Raw genomic sequence first — 26,540 nt, 5'->3', positions numbered from 1 at the left:
GTTACTATTATTATTGTTGTTGTTGTTATTATTATTATTATTATTATTATTATTATTATTATTATTATTATTATTATTATTATTATTATTATTATTACTGCAAGTACTGTGCACATTAGTAATATTGTTAAATAGCTTAGCCACTACAACTACCCACTTATCCCTACTTACTCTTCCTCGCTTCCTCGCTACGATTTCCTTTCTCGCTTTCTAACCCCCTTCCCCTTTCTAACCCCACCTGTACGAACTCTCTAAAACAAAATCAGGACGTAATATGAATAACTCGTAGAATTAGCACGTTGGTATGCGCACGATATAGTTTATAGCGTGTCTACTAGTTTGCAATCGAAATGAACCCTTTTAATAATTACATAGTAAATTCTTGTTGAGGTTGAAAAAATAAAATGAAAGAAAAAAGAAGATAAAAAAAGTCGATGGAACATTTATTATAATAACATCTTTACTTCCTCTTATCTTATACGATTATAGAAATATTTCGTTTCTAGATCGATAGGATCATAGAGAAAACGATATGTATGTATAAATTGATTCGTTTAAACGATACCGAGCTTATGTATCGTTAGTTTTCACAAAGACCATTTAACTCTTGACCCAGAAGGAAATCGGTAGCCGCGGGACGGTTACGCACGTAGTTAGTATATTGGTTCTATGCTAGTTGCTTTTGCAGCAATAGTAGTAGCATAATAGTAGTAGTAGTAGGAGTGGTAGTAGTTCCACAATGGGAATTCCAAACGAGCTTACAGGATTCCTGTCGAGGATACACGGGTTAGGATCTATCCGGCAGTCCGTGCTCGTTCGTGCATTTGCACTTAAGCAAGTGTACGAGAGAATCCGTGCGTATCTTCATCGTCATCCATCTCATAGTCATCATCGTCCCTTCTAACGACGAGAAGGATGAAACATACACGAGAAAGAGACAGAGAGAGAGAGAGAGAGAGAGAGAGAGAGAGAGAGAGAGAGAGAGAGAGAGAGTTATCTAGTATCTCCAGGCGCGTCGCGACGCATTACGCGTCAATCAGCTGAAGATCACGTTCGATGAGCATTTATATGCTAACAAGGCGTCGATCAAACGGATATCACGTCGATCGTACGATACGATATGTCTCTTTCTATTTTAAACGGATTTATTAGAGTCCATAAGAGATCTATACGATCTATAAAAGCCATCAGTTTCTTCTCTTTTATTTACATATCTCTTCTCCGACTACTTCGTCCTTTCTTTTCTTTCTTCTTTTAGTTGTTCTTTTGTTGTTATCGTTATCGTTATCGTTTTTGTTATCGTTATGTTTTGTTATTATTATTCTTCAGATACGTGGACGCCTCACCTTCGTGGGCCAAACAGTTACAAGCCGATTTACCAGCAGGCACCACCGTTGTCACATTCACAGCTTGGTCACCCGTGTCTAATTATACGAGCACTTGCAGAATCGTCATACGTGTTCGAGGTGAGTTAACATGGATGAATGTCATCCTTCCAAACTAATACAATTGATACATACATAAATACATATACAGAGATATACACATACATGCACAGAGAAAAAAGTATAACCGTGTACATATACTTACTTACGTACGTATGTATTTATGTATGTGTCTATTTACATATATCAACGTCGAGTATGTAAAATCCCTATTGACTCGTTCGTTCAAGTCACCTTGTATATCGATAGACATCACAAAGTGTCATATGGTTCTTCGATTCATTCCGATTTCAATCGTTTAAATGCTTCCGAATATCTCCTATCGCATTTCGCACGTAACACGCTTGATCATTTCGTTCGAAGACCGATCGAATACAAATAAGGATACGTGTCATTCTCGAATTCACGAACGAATAGATACGTTGGTAATACATTTTTCTTCTTAAAGTTGACAAGGGATAATCGAGAATCGAGATCGTGATCGAATAAAAACTACATATTTAATAGATACATTGACTGGTCATAAGATAGTGAACAAAAATCGATTCTGTAAATCTACCAGATATCTTATTTTATTTTTCTTTTCTTTTTCCCCTTTTTTTTTATGGATTAAGGAAACACAATCGATAGTGCAAGAGAAGACAAAAGTTTTCTAATCGATTTTTTAAGAAGACATATTTTTTTCTCCAATTGTAAGATTAAGTTTAATTAACGAAATGTTTTTCTATGTAATCCGGAGAAACAAAATTGATCCAAAAAGGGATTAATCGATTTTTAAAATAATTGAAAGATTCTTATATAGCCATACAAACGAGAGATGTGAAAGAACAAATGAGAACGATAAGGAAAGCTAAATAGATTGTGAAGAAAGAAAAAAGATAGAAATACGAGAGTCGCTCAAAATCGACACGTTAAACAAACGTCACGAAAAAACCGTCGAAAATGAATGATTGATTTGAAAATATAATTTAATAGAAATTTTCTTAAAAGATATATATATATATTTTGTTAATTTTTATTAAATTATATTACATTTAATTTAATTAAATTATATTATAATTATATACATATATATCGTTGATGAAATTGACGAAATTTACGAAAATGGCGGATCTTCTTTTTTTTATCTTTCAAATTTTGCATTACAAAGGAAAAAATGAGGAGGACAAGGAAAAAAAGAAAAAATTGGGAAAAAAGAATAGAAAAAATAGATAGAAGGGCTAGGCGGCAGTTGTCATCGAGAGTCGCCTAAATTCGACGTAACGACGTCACGTCGTTAGAGATGTGCGCGTGGACGAAATATGAAATACAGGTCTCCGGAGAAACGCGATAGCTTCCAACCAACGGCGAACTGCGCATAAATATGCCGTACGTCGTGTGCTCTCTCGTTCTCTCTGAACTCGTACATTTCCTCCTCATTTCCCGACGTGGCCATCTACACGACAACGACGTCGACGTCAACGTCGACGATGACGACGACTACGACGACGACGACGATGACGACGATGGTACAAAACGGATGAAAAAGAATGTGTGTATGTGTGTGTGTGAATGGATATACGGAAAAGAGAGATGATAAAGAATATTATATCGTGTCTACTCATGATTACAACTCATACTATTTTTTTTTTTTATAATTTGTACAAAGAGTCAAACGATTGTTTTCTTCTGTGTTATTGTTTAATCGAATTCGAATTAATGTGTACTTATCTAAAAAAAAAAGAAAAAGGAATATGAAAAGTAAAATTTTATATTTTGTTAAAATGAAAATTGTTAGAATTAAGTTATTATACGACTCTTATGCAGTTTAGAACAAATGATAACGATTAATATATTTTTCTTTTTGTCCTTTAGAACAGGTAACGTATTAATATTTTTTTTTTTTATTCGGAAAGAAAAAAGAGAAAAAGAAGAAGGGAAATTTTCGTTCGAACGAAGTAGAGCGAGAAAGAGGAGGGAAAAAAAAGAATGAAAAAGAGAAAGAAAAAAATGATAATACGAAAAAACGATGGAAAGAATTTTGCATTGTCGTGTTAAAAAAATGTGTCGCCCAACTCGTACGGGAATTTGAAGAAATGATAAATAAATGGCGATTGATCTATTTTTTCCTGCCTTTTAAATCCTTTGCAACGGACTGGAGATTAATGTTTTTTATCAGGGGAGAAAAAAAAAGAAAAAAGAGAAAAAATTAAAAAAAAACAAGAGAAAAAGAAAAAAAGAAAACAGAGGAAACAAAATTTTTGATATTCGAGCGAGTAAAATGAGAAACGAAGGAACGGAGGTATGGAGGTATGAAAGAGGGATCGTTATTATGCGTTATTTCGCGTTCGTGCTGTTCAGATTTACGATCGATCCACATTGCCATCGAGATAATACACAGCATCACTGTCCGATGCTTCCGGTTCGTGTAACCCGTCGCGACGTGGAACATGCATATCACCAGTCCTCTGCGTTTCCGCGTTTTTCGTGGCATAAATCTAATGTAGAGATTCTCTGTCTCTTTCTGTCTCTCTCATTCTCTCTTTCTGTGTTTCTCTCTCTTTCTCTTTTTTACAGACGCACTCTATCTATCTTTTTCTCTCTCTTTCTCTTCTTCTTTCTCTCTCTCTCTATCTATCTTTCTCTCGCTCTTGATCTATCTCTTTTCCACATGCTTACGTTTTATGTGCCTCTTACGTATTCACATGACGGTGATAGTGTCTCACCTATGCTGGACCAACGAGTTCAGTTTCCAAGAGAGGTAATAGATCTCTCTCTCTCTTTTTTTTCTTTTTTTCTCTCTAGTGACAGAATGACTTTTTCTTTCTCTCTTTAACTTTTGATCTATCTCCTTTCTCTCATTGTTCCTCATATGTTTTGATAATATATATATATATGTATATGTATATATATATATATATGTGTGTGTGTGTACGTACGTATGTATGTATGTATGTATGTATGTATGTATGTATGTATGTATGTATATATAAATGATTACGTTGAATCTAAAAATTTTTCAAAGATATAAATCGTCGTAATGAGATACCTAGTTACCTACATTTTATTTCTACAATGATTAATTGTTAAATACTGTTGGACATTCTTTATAACTTTTTTAAGAGATCAAAAATATTGGTATTATTCTGCCGTATACAAAACAATATATATATATATATATATATATATATATATATATATATACATATAAATGTGTGTATATATATGTATATAGTTCAGTTATTCATCACAGCTGATTTTTAAATGAACAAATAACAAATAAATCTTGTTAACGATTTATTTGATCTGTCGTCTTTATCAATGATTAATTGTTGAAATATTGAACCTATTTTTTTTTTTCAATGACTTTTTTTGATACTTCAAAAATATCGAAATCATTCTGCCATATAAAATATACATATATATTTTTATTGCTTTCCTAATCAATGATCAATTCTTAAAATACCAATCATATCTCATATATACATAATATTTCAAAACTTCGATACCATTTTTCTATCCAAAAAAAAGAGAGAGAAAGAGAAAAAGAAAAAAGAAAAAGAGATAAATAAAAAAAGAAAAGAATAATAATTAAACTTCCTCGCGTATAATAGTCGTCGATCTTTATATACATACAGTATATCATTCATCATTTAACATCGATAAGCACACAACGGAAGTTAAACGAACTAAAAAAAAGGAAAAAAGGAAACGAATCAGCGAAGAAAAAAAAAGGAAAGAAAAAAGGAGAAAGAAAGAAAGAACGAAACTGAAACTGAACGAACTGGGAGAAAGAAGAAGAAAAAGAAATAATCGAGTCGATAATATCGATCTTTGAATCGAATAGTGGAAGAAAGTCGATAACGATCGAAACGAATTCGTAAGAGAAGAAAGATATTAAACGTTGAATTTCACCGATTGTAGATCGAAGAGGTGAAACGATCGAAGAGGGAAGTAATCGAGCGAGATATCCTGCGGTAAAAGAAGTTCGTCTTTCGTTGTAGTCGTCGTCGTCGTCGTCGTCGTCGTCGTCGTCGTCATCGTTGGTAAAGAGGAGAAGGGTGGAGAGGGACTCGATTGGGGTTGAAACTTTAGTGAAAGCAAGGGGATGGTAGGATTGGAGGATTGGAAGATTGTGAAGAGGGGGTTGAGAGGATTGAGGGGTGAGGAATAGGTTCGATACGCCTTTAAAGAAAACTTTTTCTCCTTCCTTGCGTTAGGGATGGACTAGTGTTCTTCCCCTTCTTTCTTTATTTAAGATGATAGAGATCAAGAAAGAAGATCGGCCAACCGTACACCAATTGCTCCGTTGAATATACACCGTTGAACTTTCGATTCCTCCTGGTAAACTCTACTCACCACCAAACTCCACTTAATTAGTCATTTCAAAACTTTTCCGAACGACTTGTTTTGAACGACTATACTCGGTTGATCGTTTTGGCAAAGGAAACGGAATAATCTATGCTTGTATATTATTGTACATCTTATATCAATCTTTTTATTCTTCTTTTTCTATCCTTCTCTTCTTTTTTTTTTATCATAGACAACGTATCCGGTAAGGACTGTTGATTTTATGATAATATAAAATTGTTAGGAATAAGTACGGTAAGATAATAAATGGCGTATCAATTTTTTTATTGTTTTATTATTTTCTTTCTTTTTATGTTCTTTTCATTTTTTGTTTCTTTTTTTTTTTCTTTTCGATCTTTCGTTTTTCTTTTTTATCATCATTAACGCATCCGTTAAGGACTGTTAACTTAGGTTAATTTAGTTTTCGAGGGAATTGTATGATAAGATGGAACTGTAAGATAACAGAGGGGTAAGATAACAAAGACCGAAAGGCACGGGTATGATAAATAGATTAGGATAAACATAACTTGCAATTATTTATCTAAAGATAAATAGATGATGAATAGCATGAATAGCAATAGAATTAGCAATGGAATAGTTTTGTGTTATGATTTTTGCAGAGGCAATATTTTTATATAAATTTTTTTTTGTTAACATAAATTTCATAGGATTTATTGATACGTATTTATTGTTTATACAATTATGTAATCACACGTGTGGGGTATAATAACAAAATATTCGTATTGAAATTTATTTATTAATTTTTATTTTCGTACATACATAGATTTTATATGATTTGTATTTGATATGAACGTATCTGTTGTAAAATTATGTATCACGCGTGTGGAGGGTAATAAAATAATATTTATATCGAAATTTATTTATTTTTTTTATACATACACACACATAGATTTTATATGAGATCATTGATACGTATGTATATATCGTAAAAATATATGGTACATATATATATATATATATATATATATATATATATATATATATATACATATCGGAAATTTCGAATTAGATTTATATATTTTATTGTAAAATATAGATGCCTATTTATTGCTTGTTTTATGAATAAGATGAAAATAATATATAATAAAATAACTTATATTTAATAATATAAAATTAAATAACTTTTATTTACAAGAAAATAATTAATAGTGAAATTTTCATGAATTCAACTTTGAATGGCCATTTTCATATTATTCGATTCCTTTTTCCGCAAAGAGTTTTCGGTTTACTAATCTCATTAAAGGAAAAGCCAGCGTCCTCGTTGGTTTCTTAAGAGACTCGTTGCGGTTAATGTTTATCGTTATGGTCTTTCGTCGTCGTTGTCGAGAAAGAATTTTAAACGGAAAGTACGAAGAAAGAATCGTGTACGCGCGTGACTTTATTTGTTTGTGTGCGTGTTTATATTTGTGTTTACGTGTTTATGTATTCATGTGTATTTGTTGAGTAACTAACTGAAGCACTCAATAAATTATGTTCGATCAGGATTTTATCCCTTTGATGATCTTTAAAATAAACATTAAATTTCTCTCTATGTTTTTTCTTTTAATGTTTCTCCGTTCACGAGAGAAAAATATTCTATATTAAACGTGACGTTTAATAAAATTGACAATTCTTTTTTCTTTATTTCGATCTAAATGTTTAACGACACTAATAATATCTCTTTCTTTTCTTTTACATTTTATTTAAATATAAACTCGAACTGTTTAATGTGGAATTGAAAATTTTTAATAATTTTTTGTTTATTAATCTCAAACGTATATCATTTAGAACGATTAAATATTATATGTAGATATGGATATATTGTAGATACATATATTAACATTTGAACAGGTATATAATATATGTATCTATGTATCTCACATTGCGTTTACTCTGATTTTCAGACACTGAGAATCCTAAAGTTTCGACCTGCCCGACATCCTTTGAAGTGCGCTTAAGTCCAGGCGAACCAAACCGTTTGATATTCTGGCAGGAACCTACGTTCACCGACAACGTCGGAGTCGAGAGAATTTACAAAACGAGGGTGAGTGAACGGCATTACCTCTCTGAGAGGAATAAAGAGGAAAATAGAGATATAGAGAAAGAAAGAGAGAGAGAGAGAAAGAGAGAGAAAGAGAGAGAGAGAAAGACAGAAAGAGAGAATGGGAGAAAGATTGAAAAAAAAAATAATTATACGTAATAATACGAAAAATCATATAATAAAATTATTTCATAAGGAAAAGTAATATAATAGAAAATAGATATTATTTAATAATAATGGAATACGTTATTATTCTTTTTTCTTTTTTTAAGAGACTATATAACAATATTCAATTATATTATTTTTTATATTAAAATATATATTTTATTGTGTATAAATATAAATATATAGACATTACTACTTTCTCTTATATATTATAATAATATATAAATATATATATATGTATATATATTTAAAAGAAATATATATATAATAAAATAGAAGAATATAATGTATAATACGAAATGAAAATAAAAAGAAAATTAACATTGCAGGTAATAGATTATGTAAGGAGAAAAGAAAAAAAGAAATAAATAAAGAAAAGAAAGAAAGAAATGTATCTTCTTTCTGTTAAAGAGTTTACAAGCTTGCGGCAAGAAAAGCTCATCTTCTTCATTTCTTTCTCTCTCTCTCTCTCTTTCTCCATCTCTCTCCCTTCCTCTTTTTCATTCTTTCTGTCCCAGAGTTTTATTACGAAGACGAGCGTTTAAAGGGCGTTAGTACGAAACCTTAACAAGCGGTTCCACTTCTCTTCTCTATTTCAACCCTTTCCTCTTCCATTCAGTTCTCTTCTTTTTCTCGGGAAACGAGAGCTTTATTAAAAGTCTCGCCTAACGATCGAACTTACCAATCTCGTGCGCTTATCTCCCCGTTCTTCGAGATTTCGTTCATTAATTACTCGAAGGGCAGTTTCGAAGGAACCAAAAAGATAAAGAGAAAAAAAGAAAAAAAAAGAGAGAACAAGAGATAGAGCGAGAGAGAGAGAGAGAGAGAGAGAGAGAGAGAGAGAGAGAAGACATAAGACAGGGAGATGAGATTACCAAAAGGGAACAAAAAAATATAGTCCTGTGGAAAGTTCTTTATTATATAGTTTTTTTTTATTTTTTTCTTTTTTTATTTTTTATTTCTACCCCTCTCTCTCTCTCTCTCTCTCTCTCTCTCTCTCTGTTTTTTCTTTTTTTTCTTTTTTTTATTTCTTCTCATCTTCTTTCTTCCAATTCTTTTTCTCTCTGCTCGTTCAAGCTTTAAGTTGAAAACTTTCGTCCACGATTAGTCATCGATCTTCTCTCTCTCTCTCCCTCTCTCTTTTAGAGAATTCATCTAACGTAATTTACTCATCTAACGATAATTGCATCTCGTTTTCCTCGTATTGTTCATTAACCTTTTCGTATCGCGAATAACCTCGTATATAGATGTATATGCCATCGCAGAAATTGACGCACGAAATAGAAGTTGGATATCGAGGTGATATCATTCACCGTCCAGATAGATATTATCTCGGAATGTGTTGAAGGAACGAAATAATTAATATTTCCTTCATTTAATTTGGTATCTCTATGTCGATGAAATTAGACGCGAGAAAATCGTTAGATTATCGTATTCGATTAAATCTCTGCCGAATAGCCGAAATAGTAAGACTTAAACGAATTTTTGTTAAAACGAGATACTACCTTAATATATTCTACGTTACTGACCTTTCCTTTCTGACACGCGAATATATTTTGTAAAAACAATGTGACAAGATATAAAAATAAATAAAAAAAGAAAAAGCAAGGTAATCGTTAACAAGTTTCACTTTCGAAATCTAACATCTGATTTTTGTATGTTATAATTTCTAATTTCAAATATTATAATTTGTAAGTATTATTCTGTCTCTCTCTTTCTCTCTCTCTCTCTTTCTCTCTCTCTCTTTCTCTGTGAATTATAATAAACCTAATTTATAATCTGTTGTTCAATTATTAGAAAAATCTCGATTTTTAACATGTCCTGTTTGATATGATTAAAAATTATATCGTTCTTCAAATGATTTTTATATACTATAATTTATAATTTCAAATATCAGTAATTTATAATACGTAAATGTTATATAAAACAATTCATTATGAATTATTATAAATATTCATTACAAATTTTATATAAATATATAAAAAAGAAAGAAAAAGAATATATATCAGCACATTATAGAAATAATTTATTATTAAATTACATCCGACTTATGCTCATTTGCCATGGGCCATTAGAGTATTTACGATTTTTAAAACATATTATCCTATTTGAAATAATTCATTCAGAATTTCTCAGAACAAGTATAAACTTTTCTTACTTTCGAATAGATAACAAATTTTAATTCGAGAAAAGGTGAAACATGGAGAGATAGAGAGAGAGAGAGAGAGAAATAGAGAAAGAGAAAGAAAGAGAAAGAAAGAGAGAGTACGAGAGAAAAAGAGAAAGAGAAAGAAAAAGATAGAGGAAGAAAGAGAGAGAGAGAGAGAGAGAGAGGAGAGAGAATTAATTAGTATATCATGAAGTATACCACGTGGATAATGGAGGTGGTAGCTTCGTGGTTATCGCTAAAGGCTCCTAATATTTCAATCTCAAAGCAGCCACACTAGGCGGATAACGTGAAAAGTTAATGCTCTCTGCGTTTCCACGATAGGAACCAGGACAACTGATGTATCCCGGGGTTCACAACGTGCGCTACATCGCTTCCGATGCTGCCGGAAATCAGGCCGAATGCCATTTCTCCGTACACATTCGAGGTAAATTTATGCAATGGGTAAATGTTTCGAGATTGTTTAGGGTAAAGAGACCTTGGAGAAACCACATCAACCGATATCGAGGTGTCACACTGTAATGTCATATGTTATGTTTTCGTAATCGTATTGATTGAAGAATATTAATCTTGAGGATAGTAATTTTTTTCTTTTTCTTTTTCTTTTTCGTATTTTTTTTTTTGATTTCTTTTTCGTTTTCTGTTTTTCTTTATATTTTTTTCTGTTCTTTTTATTGTTTTTTATTTTTTTATTTTTATATATATATTTTTTATTTAACCGTCCACGCGAATATTAAGTTAAATCGCGTTATTAATTTCGTTGGTCATTACGATCATGGTCGTCTTAAATTTTCATATTTGAAATTTATCACGTCATACGCGTATAATCGATTTTTGTAACATCGTCGAAATGATTAGTTTCCCGAAACGCGACAGGATATATATATATATACATAATTAGTCTAAAGTGATATTTTACGTTTTCCGCGGTTGCAGGATGACAAATCCTGTTATAACCAAACGCACTACGGTCTTGCAAGCGTAAAATCAGTTTGAACATTTTAACTCAGTGTAATGGTGTATACATACATATACATATATATATATATATATATATATATATATATATATATATATATATGTATATATATATCGTTAGAGAATTTTCAAAGCATGAGAAAATCCATTGGGACAACGGATTTTCACGAATTAAAATTTGAAATCAACGTGTATCATAAATAGATAGTTCGATGACGGATGTAATGATATAATGTGATATATTCGTTGAGATCGAATGATCCATTCTATATCAAACCACGTTCCGTCGAATATTCGATGTTCACAGTAATCTCGTTAATCAATTTCAAACGATCATGTTTCAACCGCACATATAATACTCTATCTTAGCATACATATATCCAACCTCACACACACACACACACACATATATGAAGAGAAACTAATCCGCTTGTTAAATTCAAAGAATCGATCGATCTCGATAACTTGAAAAATTATTTTATCTGAATTAATCATTTTACTTGCTCTATTATCTATTTCATTACGATGTTAAATAATTGAATCAAAAAATAGATTTAATTGCAAAAACAATTTCTGGAAATTGAAACGTACTCGTTTTTAACATCGTTTTAAGAAAAAGAAGAAAATAAAATATCTATTCGCTAAATTTATAATCGTCTCGATATCGAAGACGTTTAAGAGAATTTAATCATACTTATCTCGTGACTCGTACATTTTCAGAATCCGACCAACGACAGGATGCCGAGGTGAGTTGAAAGAAAACACATTGGAGATCGAATGGGTTTTCTGTAAGCTTGAAAGTCTCTCGAACCCAAATGTTTCTATCTCCTTCCTTCTCCTTTTATCGAGTAAAAACATAATTCCGTTTTGTTCTTTCCATTCTTAACTCTTTCTCTTTCTCTCTCTCTCTCTCTCTTTCTTTATCCTTTCCTGTTTTTTCTTTTTTTTTTATCGATTCCATCGTAAAACGACTGGGATTATTTCGAAAAATTTTTAATCATTGAAATCGTATCGACGACAATGTTAACGATCGGATATCGGAAAATGTCCTTTGAAGGAAACAACAAAAGTCGATGTATGTATGTATGTATGTATATGTGTATGTACGTACATATGTATGTATTCTTGTTTTTATTCTTTTTCTTTTTCTTTTAACGTAATTAACTTAATCGTTGAAAATATTATGAATAATTCGTATTAAAAATTGATTATATTAAATGTTACTAAATACTATTATCATTATTACTTACATTATCCTATTAAAACGAATAATTTTGTTACGTTAAACTAAACAAAAGGAAAAACAAAAGCAAACAAAAAAATAAATAAAAAAAGAAAACAGAAAAATAATAACCGTGCGGTATCGCGATACGTCTACATAACTATAAGTAGAAATGAACGTATAATAACTCGGGAATAAATTATAAGTATACTTTTATCGTTCTCTTCTCGCATGAAAGTTTTCGCATAACTATTTCTCGGTATCATTATTCGAAACAAGTTTAGTTCAGTTTGGCTTGTAGCCGGAATTCCGTGTAAATTCATAGGTGACTATATCGTATACATTTTTGGTCGAGTATGAAAAGTCAAAAGTTTGAAACAGGAATCGGCAATGGCAACGGTAACGGCAACAGCAATGGCAACGGTATAGTAGAAAATGCGAAAATCCTAGTTTCTAGTAGAAAAATGAAAAAGGATAGAGACATCTTTATCGGCCTGTCAATTCGCTTCCTATAGTTACATACTCGGACGATATCCCGGTTGAAAGAATTCAGGAGGTTGTACGTACACAAACTCGCTTGTCTTCTCGTATAAGAAAAGACGTCGAATGGATATCTCGAAGGTATAGCATTTTTCCAGGAAAGAAAACAGAAACGATGCAACGTGTGAAATCGTTGAAATATTCGATGTATGAAATCGCCCGGTATAAAACTCTCTTGAATAAAATCAAACTGGAAAAGATTCGATCTCATATTAAATCATATGGTATATAAAATCCACTTAAATATGTATCTCCATCTCTATCTTATTATATCTGGTATAAAAAAAGAAAAGGAAGAAGAAGAAGAATTATCTAAAAAATATTCGATCTTATATAAAATTATACGGCATTTAAATTGGTGTCGTAAATATATACGTTTTTGTCCTATTATCCGACTCAAGGGAAAAACGATCATTACCTAAGGAAATCACGTCTGAAATATTTTCATCATTGTCCTGAAAAAGAAAAGAGTTATCTAAAAAAAAAAAAAAAAAAAATCGATATTAAATAATATGAGTCGACTTAGAAAATCTTGCCGTAAATATACCCGTCTTTGTTTAATTATCCGACACGAGAATAAAAACGATTATTATCTAAAAAAAAAAAAAAAAATTCGCTTCTGAAATATTCATATATTCGTATTTATCTTGATGAGAAAAGAATTATCTGAAGAAGAATTCTATCTTAAATAATATCGTTCGACAAATACAAAATATAAAAATCTAAAATATTTTCCCGTAGAAAATCATTCGATATGTTTAAAATCGTTGTTAAAAATGTAATTAAATATCTTCTTTCGTTTTATCATATCTATTATATAAGAAAGAAAAAGAAAAGAAAAATTATTCGGAATCTGATATATGAAATCATTAACTATATAAAACGTTCGATAAATATCTCCGTCGTTACTTCTATTACCTGGCACATTTTTCCACCCTCTTTCCTTCTCCTATCTCTCCTTCTTTCTCTCTTTCTCTCTCTCTCTCTCTCTCTCCATACTCATTCCACTTAAAAAATATTAGAAGATCTTACGTTTGCACTTATTTCGTCGTTTAGCCGAGAATCTACCGAAGGAGAATGTTGATGTGTCCCGGAAGGCCACCCCAACCGATGCCGACTTCCGCTTATGGGGTGAGTCTTGATGTCACATAATTTTTTTTTCTCTCTCTCTCTCTCTCCCTCTCTCTCTCTCTCTCTCTCTCTCTCTCTCTCTCTCACTCACCCTCTATCTCTGTCTCAATCTTTTTATGAGAGTCTACTCACTTTATTAGAACGAAGAAGACAGAGACGGAGGGACATTGAGACGGAGAAAGACACAGAGAAAAAAAGAAAGAAAGAAAGGACGAGAAAGAGAGAGAGAGAGAGAGAGAGAAAGAGATATATAGAAAGTAGGAAGCTCGTGAAAGAAATAATTCGATTTGCAGTGGCAGATACCAAGCGGTTGCTATCTAAGGTACACCAGGATCTTCTCAGGGGCGTATGCCGTACAGCGTGCTTATCGGGAACATCAGCAGAATGGTTATCAAGACGCGAGGGCAGCTTATCACGAGATCCATCCCGTACAGAGGAACCAACCTCGAGCTCCTCCTCCTCCTCCTCCTCCTCTTTCTTCTCCTTCTTCTTCCTCTTCCTCTTCTTCTCCTTCTTCTTCTTCTGCTTCTGCTGCTTCTTCTTCTTCTTCTTCTTCACGGATCTCCTCATCGATGGCCTATCCTATTGGAGATTGTAAGTGTACTCGTTGCTTCCTACCTAGCCCTGCGGCTTCTTGATAGAGAGGTTTGAAGGGGAATGAGGTTGAAAGGAAGAGAGGGTGGTTAGTAAAGAGCGAGAGAGGGATAGTGGTCCGGTGGGAGAATGCAAGTTGGAAAGAGAACCATACGACCCTTCCGATATATTCTTTTGCTTTTCGCTTTTGCTTTCCGCTCTTCTTTCTTTTATTTTTTTACCCTCTCTCCTTTTTTTCTTTTTTTTTTTGTTGCAAAAGAAGTCTCTCACTTTCCTCGATAAAAACACGACCATCGCGCTCGACGTTCCTTTCGTATTATTCTCTGGATTTTTTTTCTTTTTTTTTTTTTCTTTTCTTGTTCGTTTGTCTTTCCATTTCTTTCTTTTTTTTTTTTCTTTCTTTTGAACCTCTAATCACAACGCTTTCTCCTTTTAATTTGTAAATATTTCATTTTCGTTATTCGCGAATACTGTGTGATATATATATATATATATATATATATATATATGTGTGTAGTGTATATAATTATATGTTGCGCGTTAAGGACACACAAGGAAAAATTGCATTTTAAAGTACATAATTATGTCGCGTTACGTTTGAAAGTTTAATTAGTGACAGGGGGACCAACCTTCCATGTTATTTTCTATATTTTCTATTTTGTTCCTCACCGAGCGATGAGGAACGTCGAGTGAAGGGTATTAAAAAGCGTGCGAATGGAAAAGCAACCATCGTTGAAAGTGCTCCTTTTCATCTGGTACTACAATTCTGTCATTCTGTTTTACGAATTTCGAGGAAATCGAGAAAAAGAGAAAAAGGAAGAGAGATAGAGTGAGATAGATAGATAGATAGATAGAAAGAGAAAGAGAGACAGAGAAATTTTTGAACCAAACGTACGCTTTTACGTGGAATATCGAATTTAAAATCGATGTACCTATGTAAATACGTATCACACTTTCGAAGAATAGTTCGAACACTTTGTTCACGTTGAAACCCTTTTTGAATCCCTTTTTTCACTCATCGTAACAAAAATCCATTATCTTTATTTATATTTTATAAGAATTTATATATATATAAATATATATATATATATATATATATATATATACAGATAGTTTTAATTTTTATAAATACATAAATAAAATTTTTAATTTTATATGAATATATAAAAAAATATATAATATATATATATATATATATATATATATATATATACATCCCTTTTTTCTTTCTTCATTTTCTTTTCTATTTTTTTCGTTTTGCTTTCCTTTTTAATATCAAATCTTTATCTCTCTTTATTTCTTAAAATTGATGATATAATTATTTCACACAATACACTAACAAACGACTGAATTTTCAACGGCAAGAAAAATGTATGTGCGAAAGAGCCGTCGTCGTCTTTTTTTCGTTATTGTTTTCTTTTTTTCTTTTGTATGAAATTGGCCGCTTCCACGAGTCCCGACGGTTTTCATTAAACTTCTTGATTACTATATGCATTTCTAATGGGAACAAAATTCCACGAAAGTCGTACGTGAATTTATCTTGATGTTGAGAGATCCTCGTTTCTTTCTCTCTCTCTCTCTCCCTCCCTCCCTCCTTTTCTCTTTTTCTCTCTCGCTTTTTCACCAATTTTTTCCTTTTTGTTTTTTATACCATTAACAGCACAAGTGCACACGTTGTGAAGAGATTTGTTACATTCAGGATATTCCATTTAATGTTCTTGAAAAAGAGAAATTAAAAATAAAAAAAAAGAAGTATAAATAAATAAATAAAAAAAAATAAAAATAAAAAAGCAACGCAATGCGGACGTTCGCTAAAGTTGGAATTGTTTAATGGTGTAATAAATATCGTCTAACGCGTTCGAATAAACGACGAATTTTTCACTTTTCTTTCTTTTTCTTGTTTTGATAATTTCTCTTTTCCTTTTCACCGAAAGAAAAAACCAAATGAGACGCCTTTCATAATCACTTGCAATAGAACGAACTTTAGTCGTCCTTTTCGATCGAGAATTTAATCGAAATAAGTCGATCTGATTACTAATCGAATCGATCTCTCCATCGAACTTATTTGGAAAGTTCTTTATTTTATTTATATTCTTTGTTTTTATAATTAAAGATTAGAAGAAAAAGAGATCGGATAATTGAGATTTAAAATTGAATTTATTCGTTAGTTTGCTCGGATCTCATTCGAAATATGCGAATGGGTATCTACTAAATTCTTGCATGTACTTTTAGTCGACATCGAAATACGCTCCGATGCGTTTTTTAGCTCGATAGAGCTCGAAGAAAGGCCACGATTCTCGTTTCTCATTATTTTCGTGGCATCCTTCGGTAAATTCTCCCGAATGCGCTTACCACAAAATTAATGGCATCGCAAAAGCTTCTAACAAAAGGCTATCTATCCAGCGCTTGGATCCCGACGAATCTGATATTCGTGATAAAAAAAAAAAAAAAAGAAAAACAAAAAAAATCAGAGGAAGAGAGAGAGAGAGAGAGAGAAGGAGAAGGAAAAAAAAAGAAAAAGAAAATTAGAATTTACTGCCGTAAAAGAGAAGAGAGAAAAAAAAAGAAGAAGAAAAAAGGGAGATAAATGTTAATTCGTTTTTTACATAAAATATTCCATAGTGATCTAACAACTAAATCTGAAAAAGGAACAAATAAAAAGGAATAAATAAACACAAAAGAAAAAAAACGACGATTCGTTATTAAGAATTATCTATGATTTGCAAAACGATTATCAAATCGATCGTCTATTATCACATATTATACAATATTTAGATGAGCCAATTCGGTTTCGATCCAACGTTAATGGATCTTCTTGTGTCTTTTCGTGATGGTCGAATCCATTAGAAAATAATGTTACGAGAACAAAATGTGAATCCATTAATACAAGCTCTCTCGAGGTAGAGGAAGAGGAAGAGCAAGTGGAAGAGGAAGAGGAAGGATATCAGAAAAAAAAAACTAAAAAAAAAAGATTAAAATACAGAAATAGGGGAAAAAAAGAAAAATGGGGCGGGGGAGGTAGGACAGGAGGAAAAATATATAAAAAAAAAGTATTGGCCGCTAAACGTGAAAGCGTTTTAATGGACACAACAATGGTGATGCTTTCGAGAGAAATTTCGCGAGTCGACGGTTTCGATAGAGGATGATCGGCTTTAATGAAACTGTGAGATTAACGTGTTACAGAGAGAGAGAGAGAGATGCGTTAGAGTGAAAGAGAAAGACAAAGCTAAAGAGATATATAAAGATGTGTATATATATATATATATATATATATATATATATATATAGAGAGAGAGAGAGAGAGAGAGAGAGAGAGAGAGAGATGCTCTTTATCTCGGATAGTCTGCAGAGTCTGCGTTTCCGTCGTCGTTAGAATACTAGAAGACTGAACAGACAGACACCATGTTGTGTTATTATCCTAGCTACGTTTAAACGAACTTATCCATTATGAGAGTTCTGTGCATAGTTTAGCAAATAGTTGCTACCGGCCGACGACGTCGTTGTTGTCGTCGTCGAACCGTAAGGTGATTAGCGAACGATAGCCAACGTAACAGTTTCCGTACAAGCACCCAGAGCAAACGATAGTTTGTCATTATTTTTGTCAAATCATTATTTTCTATCGGCGAATTACATTGTCTTTTGAATTTCTATCGATATTTTTTTCAATTATAATTTGTTCTTTTTCATTTATTTTTTTCTATCTTCTCACGTTATCCTTGAGAATCGAAATCGATTGGATCAAATTTTATTATCATTATTATTATTATTATTATTATTATTATTATTATTATTATTCTTTAGTATTTTTCATGATTATTATTATTATTATTGTTGTTGTTGTTGTTGTTTTTTTCGTACGTTTCCTTACTTTCCTTTTCTTCTCCCTCCTTTCTCCTTCTTTTCCTATCCCATTTCTTTCTCCTCTTCGTTTTTGTCTTTTCCTTTTTTGTTTTTAACAAATTGAATTCGGTCAACGGTTCGTTAAACATTCGTAGAAAATGAAATAGCCGGCGATGAAGGCAAACTTACGAAACCGCAGAGAATCGACGATATTGTATTCTATGGTGCAAAAATCAAAGGTGCTCCCTTGGCGAGTAGAACGGCAGACAGTGAACACAGGAAACGCAAATAACGCGAAGTTATTCGTACTCGTTGCCAATGGAAATACTCGGTGACCAAAAAAAAAAAAAAAAAAGAGAAAAAAAGAAGAAAGAGTGGGAGCGATAGAAAGAAAAAGAGATAGAAAAGGGGAGTAAAAAAGAGAGAGAGAGAGAGAAGGATAGTGAAAGAAAGAGGAATCCTCGATATCTCTCGCATGTTCGAGATCTCGATATGTATATTATCGTAGAAAACGAATAGTAGGAGGGAAAATAGAATAGAATAGAGTAGAGAGAGAGACGGAAAGAGAGAAAGAGAGAGAGAGAGAGAGAGAGAGAGAGAGAGAGAAAGAAAAAAAGACAAAGAAAAAAAGGATACAACGAATACGATTGGTACGATTGGCGGATAGATGGAGGAATATCGTTTGACTATGGGAGACGTTTCCTGTCGCTCAAGAGTGACAGGAGAGAATACGCCGATCGATTCCTTCTATCATTTTCTATCTGATATTTCATGTTTGTTCGATCTTTACTGTTCTAACATGAAGAACGCGAGAGAAACGTTTCCATTGATTGTTGGTGGACCGACAAAATCGAACCCGACGGGATGCTGAACGTCGTCGATTCAACTAAATTCATTTTAACCTTACAATCCTCCCCGCCGTTCATCGTCGAAAGCATTTTCGTTTTGGCATTTGTTATCCTATTGGCAATACCACTGTTCGTCAATCTACTATTTTATCTCGTACGTATCAGGAACGTTTACTAACCCTTTGGTTATATGCAATATATCGTTCGTTACAATTATCTGCTATTATCTCGTTATCGTTTGATTAATTGAACGAGACATATACATGAGTGACAGACGAGAGGTGTTTTTTTTCTTTCTTTTTTTCTTTTCTCTTTTCTCTTTTCTATTCCCGAAGTGTGCGCACATTTTCTTTCTTTTTTTTCCCCCTCTTTTCTTTTTTGCCTTGCATTTTATATTCCTTCAATATCTCTCTCCTTCGCTCTACCTCGTCCTTTCTTCCCTTTCGTTTTATCTTTCTCCTTCGATACGATATCTTTAATACCACAACGCCGATTATTATAAAGAGATCGCTTTATGGGCGCCACTTTGTTTTTCGAACGATACGATCTTTGATTCGAAAAGGAAAAAAAAAGAAAGAAAGAAAAGAGAAAGGAAGAGAGGATTATAAAAAAAAAAGAAAGAAAGAGAGAAAGAAAAGAGAAAAATGTTTCCTCGTCTTTGACGAATCGCGTCAGACATTCGCGAAGAAAATAAAGAAAAGTAATCTACGGACAGACATATCTGGACGGACGGAGACAGACAACAGAGAGAGAGAGAGAGAGAGAGAGATTGATCAATAAGCATGTCCGCGGGCGGTAATAACGCTTTTCATCGAATGAATCTCTTTGTTTGAACGTACTCCTCAAATTCCAAATATCTCTGCACTTTCTCGCGTCGGCTTAGGGGAAATCAAGGAGCGGGAACGGATCGGACGGGAGATGGAATAAGAGGGATCCGAGAAGAAGGATAGCTGGTGGTTCACCCTCGGGCGGTTCAGATATAAAGGAATATCATCATGAAACTGGACGAGCTAGTAATAGCAGTTCGGAGGAGCGTATACGAAGGGCCGTGGTGATGCATTATCCTGCACCGATTCCAATCGATTCAAGTTCCAGCTCGGATTTCGATCTACACTTTAACGTAGATTCAAATCGTAGAACGGTATCAACGCCGAATCTTTGTTCAAACGGTAGTCGTTATGAGATAGAAGGTGACGAGGTACGACAATACGATCAGGACGAATCGACGGGTACGTCGAATAAAAGAGACAACGAAATAAAAGACGTACCGGTCGAAAGATCCTCCTCGTTCGTTGTAACAAATTCCGAATTACCTATCATCGACATATCGACCTTCAATTACAACGCTTACCGTCACAAACTGATCGAGGCGAGCCTTAAGAAACGTTACAGAAATCATCAGCCACCGGGCGACGTCATATTCAATTCGATACATTTAAACACGTCGGATACCACCCTCGGAATAAGATTGAACGAAGAATACGATCACAATTTCTTCGACTTCGTCGAGGAATATTACGACGCTACCTTGGGTATGAGCAAGAAAGAGATGGAGTTCTTACATCCCTTGGATCATTTTCTTGTTAAGGGTATACGGAAACGAGAGACCGACGAGAAAGGTACGGACACGACGAATCTATCTTCGAAAGAGACCGATCGGGAAAAGGAGATCGTCGACGATAATTACGTACAACGTACGCGTTTGTACGAGAAGAACGGTAATAATTCGAAGGGAAAGGTCAAGAACTTTCCTAGCCAATCGAACGATAAAAAAGATTCGAGGAAAGAGGCGAGCAAAGCGGAACCAAAGGAGTCTCTGTGCGAATCGATCGGCTCGAGAAGGGATTCCGGGTGGTTGAGGAAAGGGAGACACGTTGGAGCCGGTCTGGTTGATTCAAACTCGATTCGAAGAAAACTAGGGAGAACTTCGAACGTCGATCAAGTACAAACAAGAAAGTACGTTGTGTCCAAGTGCAGCAACGATACCGTCAAATCTGTACGCAGTAAGTTGGCATCCTCGATCGTTAAAGCCGATAAGGATTCTATTACGAACGTAAGCTCGGTGAGTTCAAGCGAGCCCGATAGTAATCGCGACGTTATGTCGAATAATTCCCGTGAATCCTCGGTTCCATCTTCGCGGGATCGTAGAACAACTCGGAAACTTCTCCCATGGATCAGCGGCAATCCGTCGGTCTCGTTCAATAGAAAATACGGGAACAGGCCGGAGAGAAACACCTTCGAGAGATCCAAAAGAGGTAAACTACGTTCCGGCGAACGTACCTCCGCGTACGGTTCAAGGCCATCCTCTCCAAGGCCAAGATCGGCCAATTTGACTTTAACCGGGAAAAGGAAAACGATCGACGATCGTACGAAGAGCGAACGTATCGAAGGTTTAAAGGATATCGAGGATTACAATACCAAAGGTAAAGGATCTTTACGATCGATGGAAAAGGAAATTTCTTCGTTCGATATAGTAAGACCGATGATGACGGCGCCTAACTTCGAGCCATCATCGAGCATTTCCTCGAGGTTGCTCCCGAAGTTTCTTGGTAGCTATGAAAATGACGACGGAAAATCAAGGGGATCCTTGCACGAGAACGTCGTCGGCAAAAGTTGTCCAAAGTTTCAGAAGGTACGTGATCGTAGATCACGTCAGGAGTCAACGAAAATGACGGACAATAATTCCGATAGAATTAATCCGATCAACGTTAGTAACGAAATTTTCAAGATCAATATGAATTACGAACGAAATTCGATGAATCGAACGAACGAACCTTGCCAGAGAGCGGTCGGCGAATGTCGAACTAGTACGAAAGTTTTACGCGAACGCTTGGTAAATTTGATAGACGACGAAAACGAATCGATCAAGAACGAAACCGATCAACCGAGTGGTTCTCCTAAGAGTAATAACGAAAAACCGATTATCGATGATCTGGATTTGGATATTTTGGTTACGAAAAAAAATACGCAGAAGAAAGGAATCGCCGTTTCAAAGAATTTCGATAAAACTTGCGAGTACGCGGATGGAAATAAATCATTAATCAAGATGGATACGTGTCCTCGATTGGCCGTTGTATCGAGAGACACTTTGGTATTGGATAAGAACGATTCGCGAACTCAAAAACGTTCCTCTTTTGACGATATGACATTGGAAAAAGAAAGGCCGATACATCGTAGATTGTCACGTGCCGACTCGAAAGTTGGTCTGGCCGTGCAAACGGGTTTAAAGAATTACATTAAAAAGTTGAAGCAACTTTTGAAGAACGACGGGAACATAGACACCGTCGATTTAGCGTCTTTGAGTTTGAAGGACGCTATATCACCCGAACTCGAATCTATCCTTTCCGTTTCGGAATTGAAAGAGTTGCAGGATCTATTAAATATTACCGAGATCAAGTCGAATTTAACCGATCAAAATGTCGTTTAGACGTCGAACTTTTACGAGTACAAAATTTCTTTCCTTTCCCAATTTTTTTTCCCTTTTTTTTTTTTTATACATATACAAACACTCGCTTACTCGTAATAACAATGAATCGTTATAAGGTCGAAACCTATAGGAATAAATTTTTTATAAATATTCATGAGCTTTAAGAATCAATTTTATACATGCACAAACACACACACACACACACACACACACACACACACATATATGTATGGATGTATAAATTTTTTTTTATTGAAACATAATCGTACATTCTTTTCGTTTTATTTTTCTCCTTTTCTTTTCTTTTTTTATTTTCATCCTCGTAGAGAAATAGCGGATTCGTTTGGATTTCTATACTTCAAATTTGGAAACACTTGTTCTTTTATAAATAGATAATATTTTTCTATCTTTTCATCGAGTTCTCTTTAGAAACGAAAAAGATTTACGAGATCATAGTAGATGTTAACCAGCTTCTACGTTCGAAGAATTTTTATGATACACACACACACACACATTCTCCTTCTCTCTCTCTCTCTCTTTCTCTCTCTCTCTTTCTTTCTTTCTCTCTTCCTCTTTCTTCTTTTTCGTTTCATCAACGTTGATTCGATGCTCAATGATTCTCGCGATCGTTATGATCATTGATTTACGATCGAGGACGAGAGTTCGACTGTACGTCGTTTCTTCGGTGATTTATGTGAACGTAACTACATAACGAAGAGTAAGAAGAAAAGATAGAAGATAGAAGATAGAAGATAGAAATAGGAAGAGTAAGAAAGAGAAAGAGAGAGGGAGAGAGTGAAAGAGAGGGAGAGAGAAAGAGATAGAGAAGAGCTCAGTTAACAGTGCACTATTAATAATGCATAAAAGGAAACGAGGGCAGCTACGACAACGACAACGACAACGACAACGACAACGACAACGACGAAGACGAAGACGACGACGAAGTCAAGGAGATGAACGAGGTAGCACTGTAGAAAACAGAGACGGTAACTACGAGGGTAGAGAGAGAGAGAGAAAGACGGAGAAACAGACAGAAACAGACAGAAAGAGAGACAGAGAAAGAGAAAGAGATGGAATTCGAAATTGCTATTAAAATAATAAATTATAAAAATTTCTATCTTTTTAAAATGATAATCTATATTAATGGGTATAGATAAAATAAAAATTGATCAACATGAATTCGAATTGTTGTAATAGTTAATTATATAATTCATTTTAATTACTATCATTTGTAGTATACATTACAGTGTTTCGCTACAATATTTTTTTCTTTATACACATACACACATATATAAATATGTATGCGTGTATATATACATTCGCATATGTTACCAGTGATACGTTTTATAATAATATAACGTGTTTTATTATCGGTAAATAAATCTTTTCTTTTCTCTTTTTTTTTTTCTTTTTTATTAAGATATGAATATACGTAAAGATCTTAGAAAAAAAAAGGAAGAAAAAAGTATAATTTGCAAAACTCGTCGCTCTTTGGCCTTCTTTGTATCGCTTTTATAACTCGTGAGAAGACTCAACCCAGGGATGACGACAGCCACTTACAATTAGGGTGTATAAAGAAGAGCCGCGAACTTCAACTATCCTCTCGTTCTCACATAGCGCAGAAAGAGAGAGAGAGATAGTTGTTCATGGTTTATATGATCGTTCCATTAACACACAACTTCCAACAGTTTTTTCTTAGTCTCTTACTCGAGAGGACACTTCATTTTAATCCAAACCAATTCGAATTTCGACGCATATAAATTAATCACTACTTAGTATTAATGGTATTAATAAAATTTATATTGATCGTATTTATCGTAGATCGTGATTCTTTTTTTCTTTTCTTTTTTTTTCTTATTCAAAGACGATCACGATGAAACGATTTTCGAATACAAAAAATATATATATAGAAATGTTGTAAAATTTGATTAAGCAGATTTTATATTAATATTAACAAAATTACCATTGATCAAATTTATCGTAGATCGTAAGTGCTCTCTTCCTTTCTTTCTTTTCTTTTTTTTGAATTTTAAAATCGATCGTGCGAAAAAACGTTTCTCGATTATGAAAAGACGGTTTATAAATTCAATCAAACAATTTCCAATTAGTATGATATTAATGAAATTTTGATCGATCAAATTTATCGTAAACGAAGAGTGTTCTTTTTCCTGTTTCTTTCTTTTCTAATTCAGAAACGATTTTTAAACGATTTCTAACTAAAATTAAAAAATAGTATGAATCGTATAAAGATACTTATATTATTTAGAATTCGATTTAGAAAGGAAACGTGAATTTTCAATAAAAAAAAAAAGTAATATCCTTGAAATTTAATCAAACGATCTCAAACTATTAATTTAATAAATTCACATAGACTCGGAATTTATCATAGACGACTCTAGGGACATTTTTTTTTCTCTTTCACTCGAAATCGAATCGTGATCAATAACGATATCTTCTTTTTCTTTTTCTTCTTCTTTTCCTTCTTCTTCTTCTTCTTCTTCTTCTCGAATAAGTACTACGTGAATATATCTAAAAGCTTTTTCAAGCTTCTTCTTCTTCTTTTTCTTTCAAAATTCGATCCAATCGAAGGTGTAAGCTACGATATATTGTAGAATCTCTTTATCGAGCACCGACATCTTTCAATGGGACCAACGCCGTCAAGTGATTTAACGACGATAAAGCTCATTGAAAATTGTAATCGGCTTTTAACTGGATCACGTGGAGGTAAAACTTGGTTGAGTGAGCTACCAGGATGACATACATATACATATATACATACATAGATATCTTATACATACATATAAGAGAGCATCTGGGAAAACATTCCAGAGACTTGGCCCCTGACGACACGTGCCCCAGCATTCCGTCCTAGATTCGCAAAGTTCACGAGATGGCAAATACATATACTTATATATATATATATATATATATATATATATATATAGGTACACTTATATATAAGTATGTACATAGACACACACATATATGTAACATACGAAGTAGATAAATCGATGGAAGATATTCGTGCGTGTGGTCTCAGTGCCCTCGTTTTCGCGACTCGATTAAATATCAAATCCCGTTCGCTGAATTTATCTCGAGTTGCCTTGAGATTCGAATGAAGAAAAGAAAAAAAAATCAGAAAAAGAAGAAAAAAAGGAAAAGAGGAAAAGAAACTCAATGATTTTTATTACGAGCTTCTTTGAAATATTTTATGACTTAGCACATCGACGATATCTATGTAATTCTTTCGAGTCTTCGTAAATGCTTGGAAATGAGACTCTGTGAAACGAGAAAAATGGGTCGAACCACTTCGGAATAAGACGAAGAGCAGTTAGGTAAATTGAACTGCTTTTACGTTAATCGTTGTCGACGACGTCCAACTCTTGGCTATTCTTAGGTCTCCTCCAAAGTGTCCGATGATAACAGTCACTAAATCTTCTCCTTTGTGAATTCTCCTATTTAACGTGTTTCTTTTAATAGAAAAGAAAACAAAAGAGAAAGGAAAAAAAGAAAAGTAAGAGCGAAAAACACCTGATTATTATCCCAATTATCCTTTCGCAAAAAAAAGAAAAGAAAAGAAAAAAGTGGAACGAGAACAAAAAAAAAGAAACCCCGATTAATTAATCTCAATTAATTTCTGTCTGGGGAAAAGAAGAAAAAAGAAAAAGAAAATGAAAAGTAAGAAAGAAAAAGAAGGAAGTTATAAAAATTCTTAAAAAATTAAGTTAATTTAAATTTGTCGGGTTTCTTATCAACTCATTAAACTAAGATCAAAATAAAAGCACCGCTTCTCCCTGCTTGTAAAAAGAAAAC

General features: G+C 33.4%; 1 protein-coding gene across 2 annotated transcripts in view; it reads left to right on the top strand.

The window, feature by feature from the left end:
• The window catches only part of LOC127062538 (fibrillin-1), a 130,336-nt gene that overhangs the window by 102,850 nt on the left and 946 nt on the right, over window positions 1-26,540 (top strand). For both annotated transcript variants that reach the window (XM_050990968.1, XM_050990969.1), the window contains 6 exons: window positions 1,330-1,466; window positions 7,679-7,818; window positions 10,472-10,574; window positions 11,846-11,871; window positions 13,944-14,018; window positions 14,312-14,612. In XM_050990968.1, coding sequence (XP_050846925.1) covers window positions 1,330-1,466; window positions 7,679-7,818; window positions 10,472-10,574; window positions 11,846-11,871; window positions 13,944-14,018; window positions 14,312-14,612 — 782 coding nt within the window. The remainder of the gene's footprint in view (window positions 1-1,329; window positions 1,467-7,678; window positions 7,819-10,471; window positions 10,575-11,845; window positions 11,872-13,943; window positions 14,019-14,311; window positions 14,613-26,540) is intronic.

Source organism: Vespula vulgaris, chromosome 3, assembly GCF_905475345.1.
Source record: "Vespula vulgaris chromosome 3, iyVesVulg1.1, whole genome shotgun sequence".
In the NCBI taxonomy this organism is placed as follows: domain Eukaryota; kingdom Metazoa; phylum Arthropoda; class Insecta; order Hymenoptera; family Vespidae; genus Vespula; species Vespula vulgaris.
The sequence above is the reverse complement of the archived record's forward strand: the minus strand, read 5'-3'. Positions and strand labels throughout refer to the sequence as shown.